This window comes from Chiroxiphia lanceolata, chromosome 1 (genome assembly GCF_009829145.1).
Source record: "Chiroxiphia lanceolata isolate bChiLan1 chromosome 1, bChiLan1.pri, whole genome shotgun sequence".
Classification (NCBI taxonomy): Eukaryota; Metazoa; Chordata; class Aves; order Passeriformes; family Pipridae; genus Chiroxiphia; species Chiroxiphia lanceolata.
Window position 1 is genome coordinate 114,197,580 of NC_045637.1, and position 26,881 is coordinate 114,224,460.

Here is a 26,881-nt window from a genome sequence, read left to right on the forward strand (position 1 = left end):
TATCCTGTTCTGAGGAACTTACAGGCAATGAGGATGGGTTCTGTGTGCTGCAATGCTTTAGAAGTGGGTGCACACAAATTTCTCCACAGAAGGCCTCAAAATTGCCTGCAAGAGACCTGACTTCATCTCAGTAAAAGCATCACTATGGGATCCAGCAGGCAGGAGAAAATAAAGCAAGGTGTGTGCGTGCGGACCCATGCACATCCGTATGTGCAGCATGAGGTCCACCAGCCCTGTACACACCTGCACTGCCTTTACTATATTTGCAGTGGGCTGAAGTAGAATGGGGACAGGTTGTCATTTGGTCTATAGTCAGATTTCCCTGGTTTAACTGAACCCACATACACTTCCTTTTGCCACAGTAAGAGTGAAGTAACATATCCCCCTGAGAAGGAACCTTCTAGCTACTTCACGCCCACCACAGAACAAGGGCAGATGGTCAGTTACAACAGAGAATCTGACTTAAATTTCACATTCTATCAAGTTATCAGTAGCATTTATATATGCAGATGACACACTATGGCAATACAGCCTTTTAGAAGAGGCAAGACCTTAAATACAGCATTTGCCTCTAGTTTAGGTATTATAATGTAATTAGTATATGTTGCATTTTGGTCTGTCAACAGAACAAATGTAAACATCTTGCTTTCCTCTTTAATCAGCTTTAAGTGCAATGTCTTGGGCTGACTATCAGACTTATTTCAAAAGGAGGACTGCCTGGCAGAAATATCCTCTGAATGCACAAAAGGAAGGTCGAGATTTTGAAGATTCAAAAGAGACTAAAATAGCTCCTGCCACTAGAAGTTTTCCTCCACAAAATGCAAGTCCAAAGTACATTGGTATTACACAGTTGCAAGGAATGTAGGAATGCAAGGTAAATTATTAAACCTACCTGACGTAAAAATGAGTATATCATTGCATTCTTCACTTGTACAGGAACACATGAACATCAATCCTCCATCTTCCTTCTTTTCCCTCATCAAACACTTCTTTGAGTTGTAGTCATCCAAAACGTGACCATAAAGTGTTTTTTGGGGATCATGGCAAATTGTTTCTAAGGTCACATTTTCATCATTCTGTCTCCTGAAAATGAAAAGGAGAAAATTGAAATCAAAGAAGGAATATTTTACAAAGGGAGCAGATAGGACTGCACCTGCCCAAAATTTGCCTCTTTTGGAAATATAAATAGCATTTAAAGAGTATCATGTATTCTTTTCTGTCTTTCCTGAACGGGGCAGATTTGGCTATGTCTGGACTCCTCACATTTGTACAATGGTACAGCTATTCCTGTATCATATTACCACAAAGCTCGGAAGAGTGCCTTTGGAAATTTCATCCAGAATTATTCAAGCTAGTGTTCAATGAACTGCTGTGAACTTTGGAACATACTTTTGGTTTTTGTGGTCACTGAGCAGACAGTAAAAATCTGTGTGAAATTATGATAAAAAGAGAATTATTTCCTCAAAATCTGAGGAATTTCTATTGAGTTGGCCTTTCATTTATTTTTTAAGCCTACTATCAGCACAATTTCTGCACTGCACTGAAGGAGTTATCTTTATATTTTAAAAAAACCTAAACAAATAGAAAACAAACCCCACCTCAATACCAATAATAAAACTGATGCAAGCTAGAGTTGCCTCACTATCAACTGACAATCTGAAACATATTCCTGTATTTTTTCCTGGTCCATAGATTTCATTTCATTGACAAAAGACCGAAAGGCAAAGAATCCTTTAAATACAGTTCTCAACTCATTTGCCTTTTGAATAAATGACCATGAAAAACCCAGAACATATCTTAAATTGCACTACAGTCCCTTTTTATGGCAATAATACACACTGATCACTTATTAAAGAAGCACAGGACAAATACAGAACAGCACACTGGAACTGCAAATCAAATGTCTACTTCCAATTATGCTGAACATCTCTTCAAGTCAATGGACACAACTAATCCCTCAATAAGTGAATTAATTATGTCTCTGAGTACGGGCTTCTAATTATTCTCCTAAATCAGCAGCAATGCTGCAAACACACAGTCTGTTCCTTTTGTCCAGTTATGAATTCATTAAGAGTTTTTCTTGTTTTCCTTGGCAGGACTGGATTCCCATTTATGGAAGGGCAAAACCTCAGTTTTTAGACTGGAACACAAGTTTAGAGTCAAGAAATCCTAAACAACTCATTTTCATAAACTCTTGATTTCTTTGAATCAAGACATAAGCTGTATAAAAGGCATCATGCCTACATCAAAGTCACTAAATACACAGAATTTTGTTTAACATTAAAAGAAAGTATTTCTACCTGGCAATTTACACGGCAATAAGCCTCCTGTTCTATCTACATAAGAGCCTCCTCCTATCTACATAATTTAGTTCACTTTGAAATCTACGAGAGAATTGTCTTTCTTCAGCAAATGTCACCACAATACTCTCGAGTCTCAAATCTGCTTCTACTCTGAGTGCTGTGGGTGGATGCAGCTTACTGGTTTGAGCAAAACCATGCCTCTTTTCCAATAACAGCATAAGCTGCAACAGAACTGTTTTAGAAGAAAAAAGTGCCCAGAACATTTCATATCAGAATTGTTAACCTCAAACAACTCTCAGTATGCTGACCACAGATATGAGTGGGAAAGGAGAGAGCAAAGCCTGGTGAGGGAGCAGGGACATTATGAATATCAGAGCAATTAAGGAAAGTACTAAGTAATGGTGAATTAGGGTGTGCTCCCATCCCCACCTGTACGACGAAATAACTTACCATATAGCAACACAGACTTCACTAGTTTTCTCACAGATAGAAGTGATGTTGCAGTTGCTCTTGCACTGATGTTGATTTGAGCAGGTTGTTACTTTAATGTCACAAAATTTGCATAGGTTTGGCATTTTCAATCCACTTTCCTTATTTCTGTCTACAGGTGACATAAATTCCGCTTAAGAAAAAAAAAAAAAAGAGAAGGAAACTCAATAACGGTAAATTATCAGGTTGCATTATTGCTTATTAAAAAGATAAGGTTTTCAGCAGCAGCTAACATTTCCTCCCACCTTAAATTAGAAAATTTTTGATCTTTCACAGCTACCGATTTTCTTTACAAGGCAAGTGCCACAGTGTCAAGACCAGGTTAATTAAAGTGAATTTCAAAAGTGAAATAAGCTTCTATTGACTTCAGAGGGAGCAAAAGTTGCTTTGTAATTTGCAGAATCAACTTTTTCCAAGACCAGTTTGCACTAAAATAGTTCTCTGTTGGCATTATTCACAGGCAGCATATCTCCACATATAAAATTGCTAAATTTTATATAATTTGGCACTGTGTGCCAAAGTAACTGTGGATATCTTAGTGAGAATGCACATTAGATGTGTGATGAATTTTGCAAGTTTGCCTTTACTAACCTAAGGCATAACATAGGTGTCAGCCCTAGTCTGAGTACTGTTCACACAGAAAAACACAGAACTGGAACTGCCTTTCAGCTTAAGGTAGATGGTCGCAGGTGAAACTCAAGCCGGATATGCAACAGGGCATCTCTGCCTCTCATGTAATCTACTACAGGAGTCTTACTGGGCTAACTCAAGGGGACTTGAACTCAGACTAACTTGCAATGACAGCCTGTCTTGTAGAAGTCTACTTTGACCCAACAGCTACATTTCTGCACCCAGGCATTGAATAATTACTTGCTTACTGATTCTGAGTCTTAGTACTCACCATCTGCTTCAGTGTGGCAGCAGTAAGGAAAGAGGTATTTTTTGTACCACTGTACGAATTTCAGGAAACGTACTTTTAGCTCAAAACTATTTTGAAAAGCCAGTATGACTATAAGGAAGAGAAAATGCTGACACAAACTTCTTTCTAAAGCTAAAATGAACATGCAACTATCTGAAGTGGAGCAGACAATCAACAACAGTTTCAGTCTGACTCATTTTTTAATATAATTTGAAAAGTAGGTTGAATGACTTTAGGAGATACTGGGCTTCATACAGCACAGGCCTTCTCTTGTAGCCACCTGCGTGTTAAAACTATGTTCATACTGCTTTCTGTGGCCAAATGTTGCTAGTCAACCATTAACAGGCAACGGGGGATTTGTAATTTCCCCCTCTCTCCTCAATTAGCTGAGAAATCAATTTTTTCCTTCTAGAACGTCACTCTTTACTACCATTAGAATATTTTATTACAGGAAATAAATATACTTGATTTTTCCAGAATGAAATAAAAAGGCCTCTTGCTAACATTTTCAATGGATTTCTGAGCCATTGTGAGGGACTGAAAGAAAAGTTTTCCCCTTCCATCCAATCACACATCTTTCTCATCACTAGCATGCTCTGGTACTGATCTAAAGTCTCTGCCACTGGAATCAATGGCAAAACTCCCAATTATTTTAATGGTATAGAAGAAGGTCCTATGCAGAAGGGATGGTTAGGGTGAGCTCACTGGGTGTGGCAGTGCACTTCCCCCCGACCCCCATCCCTGTTTTTGGCTTAAGCAATAGCTAACAGCAGTGGCTGTGATGGCTGCACCTGGCTTAAGCTGGACTCTCCGAAGACAGATAATAACACAATAGCTAAGGGCCATAAAACTTAACAGCAGAGGGCTAGTTGAGCATGCGCCAACCAAAATACAGCTGGTATGCAAGTATTATTGCAAGTATTATTGTAAGTCAATCATCTTACTCCATAAATAGGGAACAGCCCAGGGTCCGCTGAGCTCTCCTGTGTGGCAGTGGGCTGCATGCCAGGATCTCCCCTTGAATAGGGAAGCCCCTCAAGGTTACTCTCTGAGGTTGAGGGAATCCTTATTGCATTAAATACTCAGTAAGTGAATTGGGAATAAGCACACTGAAACTTTGAAATCTTAGCTAAGTGAGATAAAGTATTGCTTGTGCACATATAATCCTTTAGACATAAACCATTGATGAAGCCTGGAACTAGGTCTGGATTCAGCCACACATAGAAACCTCTCAGAAAGGGGTTTAAAATACAAGGAGGTCCTTTATGAACCCCATGACTCAACTGGAGGGTCTCTCTGACAGTTTTGTCTCACCTTGCCCTCTGTGCAGTAAATAATCAAGAGTACTTTGCCATCAAAGTTTGTTAAAGCACTGTCACATTTACTATCAAACCTTGTTAAAACTCTGGTTTATGTCAATAAACACTGCTACCTCTTAGAAGGGAGGTGTGTCACTCCATTCACGACACTGGGAGCGCTTAGATGGGTGGAGAATGCTGGTACTATATTATGGTCTCACAGAATTTTAAGCCCCAGGTAAACCTTTCTTGTTCTTAATTATATGTGTTGCAACAATTCTCAGAAGCCATGCAGAGGAACAAAGCCTCACTGAAGTAGGTGTGGTAGGATCTCAAAAGGTCTTGAATCTAGCGCTCTATGAAATATGTGTTAACATAATCATCATTATGGCAAATTGTTCATCTCTTCTGGATGGTACCTCTTATTCAGCACAAGCTGAAGAGAAACTAATAGCTGTATCAAAGTTATCTAGGCTACAGTAATGATTGAAACAACCTGATAGTGAAGGACAATCCCTCTGCCCAGAAAGAAACAAATCTATGGTCCTAAAAGCCTGGATGAACAATACAGACCAAAACTGAGGGAGAGATGAAGTGACTCACCCAAATTTACACAGAAAACCTGTGGCAGGATGCCAAGTATCTCACTACTGGCATAGGGGCAAGCCATCTGCTGCTCAAACTGCAAAGACTTTTGCTGCATCTACACTGTTTTCAGCTCTGAGTTTACATGGTTCTGTACTTCACTGGGCAGCTGTGTCGTGATGGATGCCTCTGCCACAACCATGACTCAGTTCTCTCTAGTGCCTGCAGCACTGGAGCCAAAAGCCACATGAAGGTGGGTCCTTAGGTGAATTGGTTCAAGTACATTGAATTTGTTGAGAGGCAGATCTTGTCACTATGCTATTCCTGGCTATGCCAGGTTCTGCCAAGACTCACCCACTGGAACAAATAGATGAAAAGATGTTTGGACCTCTTCCAAGGAGGAAAAAAAGAAAGCTCCCTGGAAATCAGCAATCTACTGTGAGGTCACAAACCTCACAAATCTTAAGTTTCTAAGTTAGTGTCGTAGGCCTTAATTTAATCACTAGCAACAGTAGCAAAATCTGGGCACGTAGGGCCAAGTAATTTCTGATCAGGTTAAATTACTGGCAAAAGTTAATGGGGTTCTGGGACTTCCAGAACTGACTACACCCATATTTTCTCCCCAGAATTCTTGTAACAGAGGCTGACAGTTCAGTGCCTCTCTATTCATGCCTCTGGGCAGTTCAAGGTAATGGATAAACTGCCCAAGTGGACAAACTTTATTCCATGCTTCAACATTTGATTTAAAGTGAGACTGCAGTTTACTTTTCCTAATAGTAACATAATGCCCTAACAGGTGTTGGTGTGCTTTTCATTACTACAGCTTGGCCATACCCACTGTGATAACCCATCTAGTTCTAAACTAAAGTCGAGTTTGACTTTTTCTATCTGATGCTGAAACCAAACACTGCAAAGGGCCTGAGAAGAAATCTGGAGTCAGATGTGAACCTCAGTATCACTCCTCTGATCACAGTCTGGTACTAGACTGAGGATTTAGAAATCCTGAAAACTTGGTCTTCTTCCAAGTCACATGAACTCACCCCTATCTCTAATCAACAAAATCCTGCCTGGAGAATGACAAGTTGGTAGGGTTCCTCCCTAGGAAAGTGTATTTATTCATTCCTCCAGGGGCCCACAAGCAAGGAGTGGCTCACTACCAGCAGGGCTGCTCTTCTTCTTGTAGTCACTTAAATGTTCATTTCTCAAAATATTTGACTATCCTGCTGCTCACTTCATACCCCGTGAGCAAACTCCTCAAGATTTTCTCCTGTTAAGACAACCAAAGTCACTCAAACACTACGGACAGTAGCAACCTCTGATTTTGCATTAAAAAAATAGTGGATATAACGGAAAAGTCAACACAGAAATCACAGATTTGCACATGTGAAGGAAGCCATCCTACAATGTGTGCTTGTCTCCAAAAATTTGAATTTGCCATCTACTCTCTAATGTTACTTTTCTTATTTTGACATCTACAGGAAGCTTAATTCCAGATTTCGTTGCTTCTTTGTCCACAGAGAGGGCATCAAATAACGATTGCAGTTTCTTGGCTATGAGGCTTTCAGCCAACCACTTCTGCATAGATCAGTCACCATGGTTAAAATGCATGGAACATGCAAGCCAGCATGTGGGCTTGATATTATGGAAGAGACACTAGAACGGACACATAAGAAATATCTACTCCATGGATTGTGGTGGAGCCAGGCTTGTAGGACAACAATTCTGCTCTATGGTTCACATCTTTATTTATGATTTCTCAGGACATTATAACAGTACACCTCACCCAAAGTCTATTGACTGTCTTGAAGTTGTTTGCTTTGCCTCTGTTGTTTGTAGATATGTAACTTTCATTGAGGTTTAAGGCAATAGTTTACTTTCCTATTATATTTTAGTATCATTACAGAATTCTCACAAGCTAACAACATTTAAATAAAGCCCAAACCCAGATACCGTCTTTTTGGGAATATCTATACTGGAAAACTTTTTCTGTCTTAGGATGCATTTCAGAAACAGCAGCCAATGTCTCTTACTCCTATCTTGTAAAATGCTGTCACCCCACTTCTGTTCTCTCATCCAGTGCCTCTGGCACATGTATACTTATAAAATAATATTACTGAGCAGACAGATCCCATCTCTTAAAAAAAATTAAAAGAAAATTGCTGAGAGAGATATTGGGATGGGAACTCAGCTAACTCAGCAGCCGTGAAATAATTCCACCTGATGGTAGAGACTTGAATTTAAGACTTAACTACATCATGGAAATCTGCAAGGAGGACAATGCCTTTGTCAGAGAGTCTTGAAGCAGACTGCCCTTGTTCTCCCAAAGACCACAGCTCCATGACATCATAATCTCAGTGACTGAAAAGCAAGTAGCAGCTATGAAGAAAATCCAAACTGTATTACCTTCTCATCCAACAGAAAGACATCAGGTTTTGCCAGGAACAGTACTAAGCACAGCATGATTTACATGTTGACTACCATCCCCAATACACAATCTATAACCTCAATAAACTTTGACAGTGATGGAGACACATGAAAGTGGAGAGGTGATGGTTCAAAAGCACATTCTTTCTCTTTAAAATATTGATGAATTAATTGAAGGAGTGAAGGAGTCAAGGAAAATGTATGATCCAAGCTTTGCTTTTAAGACCTGGATATATACTGATGGCTATTCTTAATTATACTGATTATGTTCAGTGCTGTAATACACAGAAGAAAAGACAGAACCATGATCAATCCTGAAGATAAAAAAATTATGAGTTACAAAATCATAAGACTAGCCAGACGGATTATGGAAATAAAGGAAGGGGAAAAAAACAACAAAAAAGCCCAGAGCAATCAAAAAACAACTGCTGGGTTCTCCTTTACTTGCTGTTGCTGGCTGTACTCTAAGAGTGCTTTTTGAGACATGTTTTGAAACTTTGGCCATAAACAGAAGGGTTGGAATTACTGTCTAACTAAAAAAATGAAAAGATAAAAAGAAAAATAAATCCACAAGGTTGATCTTCAAGAAACATGTCAACGATTGTATTACTCATCATACAATCACAGGAGCTGGCAACACTGCAGATCACCTAGTAACTCCCATCATAACACCTTTGGGGTAACCCTATGAAATATGTGTTTTCAATTTTTCAGTTACAGCTGCAAGTTCTAAGCTTAATGCCATCTGGGTTGAAATGTAGTGTCACTGGTACATACTCCCATACTTGCTATGTGAGTATGAGCTCACTTAGTTCATACTGTCTTTGACACTGCTTTGGGCTGCAGTCCCTTGTCTCAGCTATGAGTTACCCCAGCAGGATTACCATGGATACAGGACTTTCATGATTTTGTGACTGTTTCTATTAAGATTAACAGCAATGATTATCAACAGTGCTGAAACAGCCTCTGTAAAGCCAAAGAGCTATCTTTTACGTACAACTAAAATACATCAGAGGAAAACAGGTTCCATGAATGTTTAACCCACCAGATATTTAATTATCTCTGTGGCAGTACTCCAGAAAACCACATTCCTACAGATTGTTTTACAGAATCTTTCAGCCTCAATTTTAGTTACAGATCAGTGATGACCAGGGAGCACAACGGTTGCCTTAGCCAGTACTTACAGATGTGCCTTTAAGTGTACCAGTTGAACTTTTGTTTGCAAAGCGGGACCTTTGTGTTGCTTTCGTGCATGATCAGACCACATCGGGGCTGATAAAAATAATTTCCTTTTTGTAAACACATTTCTTTGCAAAGTACTTGGAGGAGACGCATGTCATTGCTTCTCCCTGTCACATACTGGCTTTTGCCCATCATACGAAAAAAACGCAAGTAACACCTATCAAATGACAAGAGTACAACTGTGAATGCAACGAGATGCACGTACAGCCCTGAAACCCATCCTATCACAAAGCAGCCCCCATGAGTTGAGCGGAAAGAATGATTTGGCAGGGCCCACAGGCTTTTTTCATGTTTGTGTGAGCTGTGACATACTTTTCAGCCATGACTGAGAAGTCTGCTAGGAAAGAAGAGGGTAGACTAGGTAACCCCTTTCTGACCAGCTAGACTCAGCCAGCAGCAGTTTGGCCACCCCCAGCTGAAGGAGGGCCAAAGCAAAAAAAAACTGATTCACAGCAGGAAGACCACTGATGAACTGCACTGAATTTGGGAAACCACCATTTCCCACCTACCAGCAGATAAGGCACAGGAGAAGCTATGTGCAGAGGGAGAAGACACAAGGAAAAGGAGCAGGAGTTGGAAAACTTCATTTAATCTGCAGTGGAAGTGCCTGACTTTTAACAGCAAGTGGAACTGGCAAAACTTTGCTTTAGGGATTGCTGCAGGCACTGACACAGAAACAGAATCAAATTTGGCAGGAGCTGGGGGGAGGGACACGTCCAGAGAAAACAGAGAGGGAACAGCATACTAAGCTGGAGATCTTGAAGATAAAAATAATTTTTGTATTTAAATAATTGAAATAATACTATTTTTATCTGCTGTTTCCAAAATGAGCTATCATTAGCACTTTTAATCATGGGCTGGGCTCTTCTCTCTGGTACAGGGCACTGCAGTGATCTGCCTCAAACACGCCTAAGAACAGAGCTCGCTGCCATGACTCCTGACTGACAGTAGTCCAGGTCAGAGGAGACTCCAGTTCAGTACTTACAATAGAAGCGTGACCACATTCTGAAAACAGGGAATAAAAATAACATTATTGTGATACCTCAAATAATGAGATGGATTTTTACCTGTGGATTTTTAACTTGCAGCTCTCTTCCACGTTTTCTGGCCGCTCTTTAGCACTCCATGGTAGGCAGAACAAAAGAATACTGTGTCTGGTCAAAGAGGCTGAAAAAAATCTAAATGATGGCTTCCCATAGGGCTCTTAAATGGACATTTCATCTTCCCTGACTTTAACCCGCAGCCTCCCTAACACAGCTGGTAAACAGCACACAGCACTGCAGAATCGTAAGTGATATAACATGAAGATCAATTTATTCAACTATGACTACAGGGTCTAGTGTTTTTTTTTCCTGCATAATGCATTAAATTGGGAATTTAGTGGAAGTTGTGTTTACTGTTTAACCCCTCCTGTGTCTTCAGATATACAGTGAATATTGAGTACATCAATGCTCCTCTGATTCTCAAGATAAGCAAAACTAGCTTTCCTACTTTGTTGGAATAAGCATGATTCATGGTTCAGAACTGACATTAGCATAACTAATTCTGACCTGTACAATGAAAAGCATATCTTGCATCTTCATCTCATTTTGTATTCTCATCTGCTCAATGAAAGCTGCCATTACTTCACTTGAAACAGAGCTGAAAGAGCATAAACACTTCAGCTTTATACAAACATTATTTTTACAACTTACAGGGTCTGAAAAGAGACAGCAGTGATTCAAGCATTATACAATTATTTCTGTGGCACTTTTTCATGACAAATGAGTCTCTGTGAAAAACCCCCCAACATTTAAAACATACATAAGTAGGAACAATTCTGACTCAGCAAAACATAAATGTGTCTCCACTCTCTGCTACAGAACCTCAACAATACAAACCCATGCAATTGCATCTTCTAAGCAGTTTGAATGGAGTTTCTGAGCCCATTGTGCCTCTTCCTTCAGCCAGTTAAGAAAGTCTGTTTATAGTAACATGCTTCTCTCCACTCCTGCTCCCTCAACAGTCACACTACCAACAACCTATTTCAAAATATGATAGGGCTCTTCATTCTTCGTAATAGCGACGGGGAAGGTGAATCATTTGTCCTGATGGAGGTATATATTCCCTCCAACAGCTTAATTTATATTTCTTCCCTTTATCTCTCTTACTACAAGAGTAATAAGGAACATCCACCTTAAAGAGTCATTTGATCCTTTTTTCAAGGGTCTACTTATTAAACTCCCAGTTTCCAACAGGGAAATTCAGGAGTCCACCTGGTACAGGTGGGACAGAGCTTTAGAACATTTTCTAATAACATTATGGTTAAGCTATTTCTATTAGCTGTTAACTATTCCATAGAGATACATCCTGGCACTTCAGTTTATCTGCAAGACTACTGAATGTGCTCAATGTCAAACTCAAAAATTCAAGAGGTCATAAAAAAATTAATCATATTCTTAACGTATCAGTGGTGCTTATCCAAAGGCATTCCTTTCTTACTTACTAGCAGTCCTAAATGTCTGTCTTGTGATATCTGCTTAATGCAAATGCAATCTTGTCTGCCTTTTTAGGTGAACTCTTAGTGGAGAGGCTACAGGTGGGAGGAAAGCAGAGAAGTTTTGAAGTCTCAGGGCATCTTCTGCTAAACCTCTGGGCGGCAGAACACATTAGGATCTATGGGAGAGGCAAAAAGGCTGATTTCAAAAGTGTTAGGAGCTTCCTGCTACATTGTATTGCCAAACCCTCCTGTCCTTCCCATAGGGAATTGCAGTTGTGCTATTTGTGATGGACAGAGTAGGTGGGCACATGGGTACAGTTCCCATTTCTCCCTTACACAGAAGGCTGTTGTGCTGGCTCATCATCTGCAACACCACAGCATGCTGTGCAGATGGAGCCTGGCCCTCAGCTCCCACAGACCACTGCACAACCAAAGACACACAGAAATCAAAAATAGTAACATGCTTGGCCAAACACTCACAAATGACACTCTTATGGGGCTTTACTCATATTTAGTATACGGTCTCATCCTGCTTAACTTTCCAAACAGCTTCAAGTAACTAAGTGCTGGCCTGGTATACACACACGAGTTTAACGCATTAAATTAAAGGGGTGAAGGTTTTAAAGTTTTGCATGTGGATCCTTCAAATCCTTTTAAAGCTGATTTACCTTGCTACAGGATGCATTACGAACAAGTCTAGTCAGTCTCAAAGCTGAGAATTACAGCACACAAATTTGTAGTGGTTTACTCAATTACTTTTAAATCAACTATAAGCTGAAGAGGTCTGAATTCTGTATGTGAAAAAAAGCTTTCATATTACTTGACTATCCACCTGCAGCGTTTTCAACAATAATAAGGAAGGCTGAAGAGACAGAAAAAAATCATTGCTTCCAAATGCAAAATGGAAATTATTTGAAGACTGTTCTCTACCCTGGCAGCATGCAGCAACTCAGGTGGCAAAAAGCCAAATCTTTCTCCTGAAAATACAGTTAACTCCTACTAAAGTTAACCCTTGCTACAGTTAAACTCTTGCCAAATGTATGTCCTTCATTGTATTCAAAAGAGCAGACTATGGTAACTAAAACATAGAGAAAACTGTGTAAATAATATCTAGAAGCAGCTGCTGTGCATTACGAAGAGTTATTAAAGACCAGTAGATGTTTATTAATACTGTTTGTTCACTGAGGAGACTGGCAAACACTAGCAAACCCTCTCTGGTCTCAGAGAAACCTCCAGGAAAGGTTATGAAATATGTTAGTTTAGGGGCAGAATTTTGCTTGCTTTTTAAAGTAGTGAAAATGAAGCACAGACATTAAGACTGTGACAAATCACACAAAACAGGAAATTTAAAGTTACGCCTGACTCCCCCAGGTTCCGTTTGATACAGCTAGGTTACTTGGTGAATCAGAAAAAGTATCACTCTTGTATTTGCCATTTTATGCTTTTAATTTTAATTTTTATTTGCTTTACAAATATCCCCTTAAAACTACCAACACACACTCTCCTGGCAGGTTTGGAAGTCAGAAGACCGTACCCATCCTCCCTTTTGAAAGGCTCCCGCCACACGTAGCTTTCCAGAGCCCTCAGTAGATCCCTCCTTTGTGGATGCCACGGCAGAGCCCCCCTCACACTCACACACCTTTTCTGATATCTTATTTTTAAAGTTGTTCCTTTTTGATGCAAGGAAACATATATTTTGAGAACAACAATTGTCTGCCTCATGGAGAAGTCTTCAGACCATTTTAAGAAAAATTACTGATTTGTTTCTTAAGCAGCGTGAACACAAAAGATCTTCCCTTTTCTCTTTCTGTCTGGTGAGGCCGTAGAGAAATACTTGCACAAACAGTTCCAGTTTGCAAAAAACAGCAGTCATGCTCCCCTGCTCATTATTTGTTCACATCCCTCATTGAACTTTCTCTTCCCTCACAGAGGAATCAGACTGCACCTTACCACACCTCCCTCCCCCTCCAAAGGGCAACTTGACCCAGAAGAGTTCTCCAGTCTAGACGTCTATCTGACAACACAAACACAATGAAGAATGTGGTATGAGGAGTGGCAACCCACAGCTAGGGTAATGAAAAACTGCATATTTCAGCAGCAGTAGCACTGCTGAAGGCACAGAAAAGTCTCAGTAGATCCATGGCTGCAGTTACTTCTGGGCCAAGATCGCGCTGCCCAGCACACCAGGGACATGGGGGAACCTGTTGTTTGCTGCCATCTCCAATCCTACAGTCTAGTTTCAAATGTTACCTGCCCTGAGACAGGAGATGTCACAGCCCTTCCAGGAGAGGAAACGGGGGCTCTGTAGTTAGTCTGTTCTGCCAGGCATCATCACTGCAAGGGCAGATGGGACTTGCTTAGGACTCATCTGCATGGGTTATACTTTGGGCAGCACTCCAAGGATTGATGTTTCTCCCCAGAAATATTTGCAGAAGCCCCTCAGGCCTCCTAGCTGTTTAAATCCACTTTGAACCTAGATTGTAGGTTATTCTGACTTCAAAGTATGGAAAAAGGACTGCTGGTGTCTCAAGTCATAGACACCTGAGACATCTGAGAAGACAGGTACTACTCTCTGTGGCTGTTTCTTCAGCTGTACAGAGACCGAGGAGATGCCTCCTCTTCACAGGACGCTGAAAGAGTCAGAAAGAGTCTTGTTTTTAGAATATAATTTTTTCAAGAGGAAAGACATAGAATGGACAGGGAGTACTGTGAAGCACCTCTGTCTGATGTGAAACATCTGATTTTGCTGCAGTTCTGTACTGTGAACACAAAAAACAAAATTCAACCAGTCACCCCAATTCTGCACTGGGGGAAAAATCTGACGAACATTTACCTGACACTACCACTACTCCCAGGAAATGCTCTGCAAAACCACACAAAAATTTTGTCTTTTGCTCTGAAACTTTTGCTGAACTGCAACTTGTATCTCTGTTTTCAAAGAGTCTGATTCTGCAATTTCTTTTCTGAAAATTGGAAACAAAATCCTGTGGACCAAAGAACAAAACTTTAGTCAAACAGAGCCAAACCTAAATAATAGACTTGAAATTAAAAAAAACCAAACACACAAGGCAAAAATAAATCAAAAGCAGTCTTAAAATATAACACAGTAATTGGAATGGGCTGCATCTGTTCAAATATCGGTTTAAATGTCACATTCACAGGTAGGAAATACTTCATAATTATGAAGCATAAGGGGCGCAAACGGTATAGGTAAGACATAATAAGATTTTAGGTACAATGGCATGGTTTGGAGCATATAAATTCCAGGACTGCTGTTCAGCGTTTTAATTTTACCTAGGCAGAGGAATTCGAACTGAGGTTCCCCACTCTGTTTCCATGCACAACTCCATACTGAACCTCTGTATTGGCCCTTCACAAGTATACCTTTTGTGTCAACTGCTGGAGTATGTTCAAGTCATGAGTTAGGGGGTGCTTTATGCCTCAAACCAGAACCCACATTCTTTCAGCATGATTTCAGCAACCTACACAGCCAGGGCTGGAAGTGACTGAGCAAAGTGGCTTAAGCCACAGCTCTTAAGGCCACCGTAAGCAAGGATGAGGTCTGCATGGCAAGAGTCTCTATCCCGCACAACAAAAAACTGTATGTGTGTACACCGGTGCTACTGAACCAAACCAGAATTCCCGTGGCATTTTATAACACACCAGTAAGTACGGGGAGAAGCTGTGTGCACACAAAGACTCACAGCTGCCCAATCAAAATAAGCATTTAAATGGATTAACCAGACAACTGTGCTTTCAAACTTGCAATCGTTACACAGTTACATGATTCAAAGGGATTTATAAATATTTGTTTTTCGAGATAAAAGGAGGATACTGGCAGGATTTTTTAAAGTGCATTCACTGCCACTATCTGTCCCTCCCAGCTATAAACAAACAAATAAGGAAACAAAACAAAAACAAGGATGTTATGCATGCAAAATTTTTAGTCACAATTTAAGATTTGAGGATTTTGGTTTAAGCTTAATATAAAAAGACAACTTACTAATGTAAGGAGCATAAAAGACCTAAATTTGTTTAGCTTTTTGAAGACGTCCAAACTTGAGGAATATTTGAGAGATCTGGATTTAAGTTAAGGTACATCCTCTGACCAGAGGATGTTCTGACTATGGTACTAGTTTACAAAATAATCTAGAGATTCTGGTAAAACAGAATTCCATGCAATTTCTTTCTCTAGACCTGAATATAATCCACCCTTCCTAGTCTATTTGAAATACTGTTTCCAAGTAAAAAGTCTCATTTAACAAGTCCACATCCTTAACATATACAGAGGCTCCTCTGTCAGTCACCGATGGGCAAACATGTTTATGCGGAAGCTCTGTTCAGAGCTCCTTTTTACTGTGTGAAGCCATTTTCCTCCAAGAAAATAATGTTTATGAACCATTCTGTCCCCACACAGCAAGTTTTGAATGACAGATTCAGGAACACAATATTAAAAAGAAATTACTCTTTCATAATCCATCAGCTCAGTTAAAATAGTAAACCAGAGGAAAGTTAAACTTGAATGTAATCCCTTAGGAGTAGAATCACTTTGAATAGATTTAAGGAAAAATACACATCCTTCTCAAATTCAGTAACTTGCATGGTTATATTTGTCTCCGTCAAGTTACATGCAAAGAAGTAGAATAAGAGAATTTAATACCCTGGGGATATGTTATCTTGATAGATGTATCTAACTTCCACAACTATTAATGGAACTTGTATACTGAGTATTGAGAAAAGAGCCCATGCATAAAAACACACACTTCTAATGATATTCAACCCCAGGAAAGCTTTCTTTTGCTGACTTCTTTTGCAGAAATCCTACTGCTGTGGCTTGCTGCTAGTGAGTTATCAGATTTCTTGGTAAAGAAGTATCTCTCCCAACAAAGCAACATCTCCTTTATCTGCCAAATTTGCTAACATATCCCCACGGGTATTAGCTGTTCCTTTTAAAGCATTTGCAAATGACTCCCTCCAGTTACCTTTGAGACTGTGAATCACTAGCTGGCAATACCATCCTGCTAAAATAAGGAAACAAATAATCAGCTCCTTCATTTCTACTTGAGGCTGAAATTTTACTGGGCTTAAGGTGAAATAAAAGCCATGGGTGAAACCTGCCCATTCTGAAATAAGTAGCTGTTTTACCTCTAAATCCTTTGCCATTATTTCTAAATCACATGCAAACAATCAATTCACTATACTATAAAACGGAGTATTTTTAAAGACAATTGCTTCTATCTGTGTTCATGGTCCAGCAGGTAAGCCCCCATATTAAAAAATTAACCTGGACACTAAAAAACTTGCATGTAGGAATATAACAGCTCTCACTCCACACAAAAATGCATTACTCACTGCTTGCAGCAGCCAGCCCCCAGCAGGGCTGGCATTACAATCTAAGGTGAGGACATTCCCACATCAGGTGCTGCTCAGCGGGAAGGGACTTGCCAGTCTAAAATGTTTAGTCTACCTGCCTGAAGATGTGTGAGAGACTGCAGGCTCTTACACTTTGTTTATGATGAGGCAAAATAAAATTGTCAATTTGAAATGTACACATGGAGTTGGTTTTCTAGGATTTTCCCCTCCCAGTTGCTTTAGATAGGTGGGTAATGTAAACGTGGGTAGAGACCTTTCCCAAATCTTAGTTCCCCAAGCCCAGCCATGATGCTTTAGATACAGTTGTTACTACTGTAAATCCCCTATTTCAGTTCTCAAGCTGTATCTTTAGTCATTCTTAAGACCATAATCTTTCACCAGGACTTCAAGACAGCATATATACTTAAAAGCTGGTTTAGAAAAAACTAATTTAAGTGCCTACAAAACAATTCCTTCTACTGAAAAGAAAGCTGGGAAGAGATAAGACCAAAACAGAAGAGCAAGGGTATCAAGCAGCAGCTCAGAACCTACCACTGCCTCTCGATTTTCATCCAAATATCTCAAACTTCATCCAAGTACTTCAACCACTTTTTTTTTCTAACAACTGAGAACTATGAAAAGCAAAATACGATGACACTTCATAAACTTTTAAATGGTGAAGTTCATTTCTGGCACAACATAACGTTCCTCATTCTGCTACTGCAGGATAGAAGATGTTTACTGTCACATATACTAGTTAAATTTAATAGGATAAGACCTTCAACAGATGCTAATCTGTGATTTCTGAGTGTTGCTATGTCAAATTATACTCGCTGATGTTTAACAGTTTAGAGTCATTGAATGTTTCTGGATTTTGGTCATAGCACATCATCATCCTTCATCTGGAGGGTACTTATTCAACTGTAGAAATCAGCGATAGTCTGCAGGATGTCTAAAGCCTTCTACAATATGCCTTGATCATTTTAATCAAATGCAAAGTGGATTAGTAATTATGTCATGAAAATACTACTTCAACAACTGTCATTGCGGAGGCTGTGCATAACATGGTCATAGCAGCTGAACCACTCAGCATCCCTTTAAACACCAAGAGCCAGTTGCATGTTTTGTTATGGTTTCTGGTGTAACTGTTCAGTGACATGGGCAGCTCATTCTGTAAAGCTGTCACTTCGGCATTTTTCACAAATACTGAACTCATAGAACACAGCATGTTTCTAAAAGTGTTCTCATAAAAGAAAATAGAAGCTTTCCAATCACAGTAGTAGCTTAGGCTATACCAGAGGAAAGCGTTCCATAGGAATAGAGACATTTTTTTGATTCCTTGGATGTAAAATTTTATAACTCATGCATATTTGAAATATCTCTGTACAGCATTAGTTAGCAGAGCAGCTTAACTGTTTATTATTTCTGGAGATGTTAGTCTTAATTCTGAGAGGGATGTGAGTGATACCATCCTGGTGGTGGTAACCTGCTGTATCACATACTCATAGGTTACAGGACCTCTGTGACTCTATGGATGATATTCCCAGTCTGGCCTTCTGCAAGTGAAGCTATTCCACTCAGTCAGTTTTGCAAAGCCCTAACTTACCTGGATATATGTTTAACAAGCAAAACCCTGTCTTGATTTAGAGATTCACATTGGAAAGTCCATCACATCCCTTGGCAGGGCTCTAATAACAAAAGTATGCTATTTGTTAAAAATGCACACTTTGTTTCTGGAGTGATTTCATTCACCTACAGCTTTCATTTGTTGGAAAGGATCTTGTTCACCTTTCGTAATATCCTCCCCCAGAGAGCCCAACGTATCAAGTTAGCACAGCTTAACACGTTGTTTTTCGTCAACTAACAACAGTAAACTTCCACGTGAGCTCCCCTACCCACAGCTTAGCATACTGGCAGAGCAGATTTAGCTAGGTTGCACTACCTTACCCTTTCCTTGAGGCAAAGGCTCCCAGTTACTGGTGTTTGTTATTTGTGGTATCTTATTAAGGCATGGCAAAGTGCCTGCATATCTGACCAAAACTGTACCCAGCCACAGAATAGCAGCTGTAGTGACTATTCCTAATTCTTTTGTTCTTCATATGCTGAAAACCACAACAGTCCATCATTTTGAAAAGGCAGGCAATCCTTAACATTAAACTGTTATCTGAAAATGCTAAAAAGACAGCATGGTTCCCTAAACAAACAGGACCTCCTCCTTCCCTACCATCTGCAGAGCTAAGGACAACAGATCCCTGGCAAAAGCAAACTACATCTCAGTTTCAAAAGCACAAAATGGAAACTTAAATCAAAACCCACCTTTTGAAGGGAGAAGCAGTGATTCTATGGGTAGTCTAACTACTTATGTTAAGCAACAGCTTGGAAAAGCAGGTGTCAGTGTTTTCCATTTCTAGGAATGTGGTAATGATAGTGGTAAATGTGCCTTGTCATTAACTTCCAAGGGTAAGATATTTTAAATAATTAGTGGTTTGCGTCTAGCATTTGTAACCCACCTTCACTCCTGAGAAGGCCAGCATATTTCTGACTTCAAACCACCAGTAGGTATGTGCCTGATAATCATATTACAAGTCACCAGAACAAAAAATCCTAGTTAGGGAATGTACGAATTCGTTGAACCATGAATAACACATATGGAAAGAGTTAGGCCTTAAATGATCAAACAGTGGTAAGTTATGAAAGCTTCCTTGCACCTCACCAAGTTCATAGCACACAGCCTCTTAACCTGAGAAAAACAGGGGAGAGAAAAAGTGCTAATGTCTTACTGAACTTGACAGGGTGTTTGAGACTGATGAGAATTTCTGGATGCATTGAGGGCTTTAATCCAGAATTTCTATTGAGAAAGAACAGTAGTTATGACTCTCTTTGAACCTCAATTTCCAAATCACAATAGACAAGTATTGAAACAATCTCTGTTCATTAGCCACAAGTTTTATAACTGTCTATAAAAACTGTAATTAACACATCATTGCATTATTTTTTGCCACCTTAAGCAGCACTAGTTGAAACTGTGAAAATACTAATATAAATAACTGTAGTGAAGTTTAATGGTGGTATCCAAAATACAATGGATGAAACTGTCTGGGGCTCCAGAGAGTAAGAGGCTTCTCATTTCCTAGCTCACTGCTTTAACCATAGGCCAAGATACAAAAGCTGTAGTTATAAGTGACCAACAGATCTTGTCTCCTCCTCCCATGCAAAAGAAGGAGCCTCTAATCACCTCCAGTCTGTATAGGAGGAGCTTTCATGTCTAATACAGATACTTTGAAAAATTGCATATTTTTAAACAATTCAATGGGATATGCCCAAGTTCTCATTCTGAATCCCAATTCAGGAATATTGGTGATTTAATTTGAATCATTTTTATTTTCCTTTATACACATTAAAGGCAGGGAACATATACATACAAGAAGCCCTAGGCTTCTTCTTGCACTAATATTCATGATATCATTGTGGCTTCAGCCAGGCAGAAACCTCAAGGTAAAGGTATCAAATGTGGGAAGTAAGCAGTGTGTGAGCATGAAGTTGATGGAGAAAGAAAAATGAAAACAAAGAAACACATTTTGGTTGTATTTTCTTTTCCAGAGTAGTTTATCAATCTCTTCCTGCTTAATGTTTTCCTATATCTATCACCCAGAACAAAGACAGAGCAGATATGGCTTTAGTTACAATCAGACAATGTAGTATTCCTGTTTACGTGCAAACTTGAGCTATGATAGCTTTGAAAGCCTGATGGTCTGGCACTGTACATACCAGATGAAAATACTACAAACACAATAAAAGGATCAGCTTCCCAGATTTTTGACTTAAGGCATCCCTTTGTGGTAAAGCTGGGTGAGGAAATGGAAGAATAGACTGAGGGGAAGAAGGAAAATTCAATAGCCCAGAAGCATGTATCACTGACCTAGTTACTTTGTGAAAGCTTAAATAAAGAGGCTTACAAAGTCATGACTATTACATGGTCCCCTCTGATCTTTTCATGGGGATGAGAAACGGTTGTTTTCAGTTTAGAAAGGAAAAAAAAGATTCTGTATGTAAAGTCTCTCTTTGTTGTGCTATGAACTCCCTGGAGAGAATATCAGCCACCCTGCAGGGGCTGGAATAATGAATGAATCCATCAGGGAACAGGCTTTCTTCTCCTGTGACATGCTTTGGGGGACCACCCACACACATGTCAGCCTTTTCTCTGCAAAGTGCTGCCTCTAAAGTCCTGCCCTATCTTAGCCAGCAAGGATCCTTCATTCCAGAGCCCTTTCACTGAAGGGGTTTAGCTACTCTCAGGCTGAGGAGTGACATGACCATGGGTCTCCCACTTTCAGGGCAAAAGCTCTAACCACTGTAGGAAAAGAAGGCAAGGCAACCATGAAAATTGGTAATGGGAGCTGTGGGGAGGTAGAAGGGACACAGCAGGGCAGCTGGCCAATTGCCACAGCACAATCACTGCAGAATCATATATTTCCTTGTATGCCAGAGACAAATGAGAAGGGTAATTGCTGCATGCTTTCAGGCAGAGCCAGTCAAAGGAAATAAAAGATCAACCACCACCTGCAAATGACAGCTCTTCTCTTGAAATCTTCATTGGTTCCTGACTGCAGATTGACAAATCTCTGCTGTTCAAAATCTCATTAAATTCTTCCCATTAGTGAAACACGAAAAGATTTACTTCTTCATTCCTGCCCTCTCTCTATAAGTTACTCAAGAAGAATGGGACACCCTGAAATCACTACCCAGTCATGTTACAGGAAAGCTTAAGATAGCTATGGAGCTGAGAGTGGAGCATCCGAAGTGGAGACTGCATTTGCACAGCGGACTAACTGCATAGTGAGGAATATTTTAAGAGACTATACAGTTGGAGAAAAAAACTGGAAAGGGAAAAAGATGTAATTCCATCTATCCTATTTCCCCAAGCATGCACTTTAATGGACAGAAGTTATTCACACACACAACCATCCTGCAGCACTTGAAGGTACGCTAAGTCCTGATGTAACTATGACCTCAGATTTGCTCCAGCCACAGAGTTCCCAAACACTATGGAAGTTGGTCAGGACAGCCAAGTAACATTAAAACCAGAGGAGCAGCCGCAGTGGTAAGAAATTTCATCTTCCTTTGAGCACTAAGACCTTTCTGAAACTATTGCTGAAGCTGTGCTATCCAAACCGCTGCTGTACTGCAACTTCATATAACGAGTTGTCAGTAGTATCTAAGCTAGTAATTAGACTCAGGGATCAGACCAGATCCGTATCTTGAGACACACATGAATCCCAGACAGGTGCTTCTGTTTCCTTCCCTGAAAATAACCAGAAGTGATAAACCATTAGTAATCATCTGTGGTCTGCTTCAAAGTTCAGCCTCTTGTACAGCAACATTAAAGATGTGCCTATATTAGTAACTGAGATGAAATCTACAAAATTGCCACATTATCATCCAAAAGCCCCAGGCACCATCTAACCATGCCAACAGGTGACGTATACCCATGATAAACTTAATTCCATTCTGGGCGGCAGAATCCACAGCAGGATTAAAAACAGAGGGAGCTGGCTGACCTGTATCTCACATCTAAAATATTTAGACCCAGGAGAACTACAGATCAACACTGGGTAAATCTAACCGAACCCCCTTTTCTTTCTAAGTCAATACAATGAATACCAGCTCACTTACACCCCTTCTGGGTGAAATGTTAAACAAAATTAAAAACCACATCCACATTCTGAGGAGGTGTTTGCCCCTTGGTCCTCATTTCCCATTCTCCACTTTTCTTCCTTATTGACTACACCAGCACTAGAAGCTTATCAGTGATGAGAGAACTTCAGCTGAGGCAGTTGACAGATTAGGAAATGTATAGAAGTGTTTTTAAAGGAAAGGCCTGGTCTCGGTGAAAACCTTACATATTTATCTTTTTTTGGGACTACCTATCCCAAATCAATTAATCTGCATCCTCCAAAATTCTCCTGCTGTGACTCTTTCTGGGCAAAAATACTTAATGATACCTTACAAGAAGATTAGAATCATCCTTTTTCCCTTGATTGTCTGAAATCTCCTATTCCTAATGTTCTGAGGACTTCAAAAAACTGCAGGCAAATTACTCTTTTGCTCCAAGAAAGAGAACCAGATCACTCTGGCTCTTGCAAGACTGATACCACAAAAGCCCTCTCGAGGGAATTACAGCCTCATAACACACAGTTGCCTATTATTTATTCTGTGGCCAGATCCTCAGATGGTATAAATCAGGGCAGGTTCCTTGCCTTCAACAGGGTAAGCTGATTTATGCCAGCTGACAGTCTGGCCCTGCATGAGTTCCACTTGCACAATGCTATGTTTTAAAGAGACCTGTTAAAGTGCCCCAGGCACGAAAGAACCACGCTTGGGTCTTTACTTGGAAAACATTGCTCTGAGGAGTAAAACTGTGAGACCTTCCCGCTGTCCTCTGAGTGTACTGTTCAAATTCACTTTTCTAACAGAAGGAAGTCTCAAAGCCCTGACAGACCCACCACAGCCTTGGGAACAAAATATAGGTTTTCTAATGTCTCCTGCATAGACCATTTTTTTTAAATGAGCTTAAATGCTGCATTAAATGAAGCTCACAGGCAATGTTTTGGAGGAACTGATCAGCTGCACAGAGGGCAGAGGTGATCTTTCAAAACTTGTATTAATGGTCCCTATAAACAAGCTATAAAAAATGTGGTGTGACTTTCAAATCACTGGCTGAACTTATGGCTTTGGCTACTTGATAAATCTTTCCTTTTTACCTTAAAACCTCGGAGAAGAGCAACAGCTTGTTTGAGGGTGTGGGCTGTGGGCTACAAACGGAGGATAGTAGGAAACAGAAGACAGCTTTCTAATGCCTCTGGTTTCAGATTGCCAGATTCAAAGGCACAATGTTAATCCCAGGTGTCATTGCAATGATGTACCTGCTGGTTTGTAAGCTGAAGGATGCTTTAGAGGAAGCAGACTCTTCTATCTGTTCCTGAAATCTACTAATTTCAGTCAAATTTTTGAAAAAAATACTACTTTGGGTGAGTGAAGAACTGGAATCCTGGAATCAGACTGCAAGGACTGTTAGTAATCAAAACTGTGGTTCCTTTGCATGACAGAAATTTCTGAATACAGCTTGTTATTATGATATGAAACAAAGACTAGAAGACACCAATCATTCAGAGCACTGCCACTCCCACCCAACAAGGAAAAAATGAACACATGGCTACAGGTCAGCTTTAAAAACGCTGTTAGGAAAATGTTTTTCCTGCCCCACAAAGTGCTTCAACATTTCATACATTTTCATATTCACAACTAGAGTGAAACCAAAATCATTTGAAGTGGTGGGTGTGGGGATGTCTGTGCATGCATACACAGCAGGAGAGTGAAAGCCCTCCAACATCCTGGGGAGAGTGGGTAGGGGGAGCTCCAGTTTCAACTGTGAATTCTGTGAGTCAGACCACGCACTTGAGCCTGCCTTTCTTCCATTGACCAGTGATTATTCTAATTATTGATTAATGATTATTGCTCTTTTTCTCTCTATCTTTCTATATCAGAAACTCCGCTGTGGACTATGGAAAAAAAAAAAAGAAAAAGAAAAAGAAAAAGAAAAAAAAAGAAAAGGTTTCCTGATGAAAGTTTAATGGAAACTGGTACATTTCCACAAATTGTTTCAGTTTTGACAAATCAGCATTTTCCCATGAAAAACAGTGTCAAAAACTCTCAACCAACTCTAATTCTAACCAGATTAACTCAGGGATGAATGCCAGCAGGAAGTTCTTTCTAAATACCAGTTGTTTGAGCAAAGGAAAACTCCTCCTTCCCCAGACAATCTTCCCAGAGGTGAAAAGGCTTAAAAACCCATATAAAAAAAGATAGGTAGTTCCAGCTGTAACAATTACAATGGCATTCACAGTAAGAGAAAGAGCAAGGAAATGGCATATTAAAAAAAATACACACAAACATGGATGAACCAACAACTAGTATTTCCCCTGACACTGCCAATGTTACTGTTTCTTAAAATCTAAAACAGTTGCTAAACTTTGCAGCAATGCAAACTAATAACATTAATCCGTATGAACTGCAGGGCAGACCTCTTAATACATGCTTCAATCTAAATTCTGCTTAAATCCCTAGAAGCTGATGGACACACACAAATGATGGCATGTGATATAAAGGGTTGTACTCAACCAATGCCAGTGCTGCTGCTGTGCCATTATGTCATATGAAGACATAATATGAAAAACAACTGTTGAAGACTCAGATGGGTCACTGAGAACCCAACTCTGCAAATATTTGGTATTGACTCATTGCTTACAGTGGCATACAGATCAGTAGCTTTTGCCTTAACTATAATGCTCTGTCCCAGTGTGTGTGCCCACTCCTTGCTGTAAAATCCCCTGTAGTAAGAAGTTTCTCCACTGTTACTTAATATAATACTTATCACTTCTACCTGCCAGTGAAGTTAAACTTCAAAAGGACTTTGTCAAAACCAAAGCATACTCTTTATGATTCATTTTAGTCTATTTTAACCTTCCAGAATCAGATTTCATAAAAAAGCACAAGTATTTTGTCATCACCTTCTATTTTATTCTTAAGAGTTTAAAAAACAGTCCTCATTATCCTGTCGGAAAAAAAAAAAAAAGAAACAGAAACCCTTCTAACACCAAGAAGATTTAAGGCTAAAGACCCAGTAAGTAAACCAAAATCTCAGCACTAAGTCTCTTTGACTAGGACTCAGCCAACTTTTTTTTTTTTTATCAGGGCTGGCTCTCCACTACTTCATGGTTGTACCCTCCAACATCTGCACAGACTAGTTGATCTCTTAGACAATTTTACTGAGTTTGCAATGCTCTGGCAACACAAACTATCTAATCTCCCTGGGATGTGCCTACGGGATATTTCCCCCAAGTCAAAGGGCTCCTATGTGGCAAAGGAGGTGATGCACCACTGGTCTCCCATCTGCCTCACAACATCCTTTCATTCCTCAGCTCACCAGGTGCCAAAAGGGGAACCATGTGTAGATCAGGAATGTAACAGCTCACCTGCCTCCTGCTGATCCCAGGAACACAAAGGTGGCTGGTAGCCTTGCCTTTCACTGTACCACCAACTCTCGACTGTGGCCACGCCAGCCAGTGTGGAGATTGCATGGATCACTTTCAGATCAAAATCTGTCACTGCACCTGTGATAATATTTCATACCTAGCTGACACAAGTGCACCCTGTTACGCAAAATCCAAGAGTAACAGGTTAGGCCCCACTAGTTGGTTTTGCTCATTCTGGCTATACCGAAAGTAAGACACAGCTCTTCTAAGAAGTGACAGAGAATGCTAGAAAAGGACATACAGCCCATACCTACGTTATTGACAAAAAAGTTCCTATGCTACAAATGCAAGAAATATCACCGTAAAAATATCTTGCAGAGGAAATAAAAGCATCGGAAACTGCAAAAACTGGTGCTACAGGAATACTATGCTTTTTTCCTTCACCTTAAAAGAGCAACTCCTGCCTAAAAGTCTTTGAAAAAAACAAGCCCATGAAGAAACCCCACAAACTAAACCATCAGGAATTCTTCTTCTGGTAAAAACCTGACACCATATTTGCTCCTAAATTCTGAGTTAACCTTGTCACAGTGACAACTTTTATCAGGGACCATTATAGGACTCTGTATCTTTGAAACTAACAATTCAGCCCAGAAAGGAGCATTTAACTTTGAAGCAATGTTGTTTGGCTAACTGTAGGTTATCTAATAGTAAGTGTCCACAAAATGTAAGTGAAAAAATATTATGAATATGAAAAAATC

The 26,881-nt window shown here is 39.9% G+C and overlaps 1 protein-coding gene across 1 annotated transcript in view; it reads right to left on the reverse strand.

Moving 5' to 3' along the window:
* Window positions 1-26,881, reverse strand: part of TGFBR2 (transforming growth factor beta receptor 2) — a 59,070-nt gene that overhangs the window by 28,446 nt on the left and 3,743 nt on the right. Inside the window, exons 2-3 of the mRNA XM_032705790.1 lie at window positions 2,754-2,925; window positions 893-1,083 (exon numbers count right to left, since the gene is read on the reverse strand). Of these exons, the coding sequence (XP_032561681.1) occupies window positions 893-1,083; window positions 2,754-2,925 (363 nt within the window). The remainder of the gene's footprint in view (window positions 1-892; window positions 1,084-2,753; window positions 2,926-26,881) is intronic.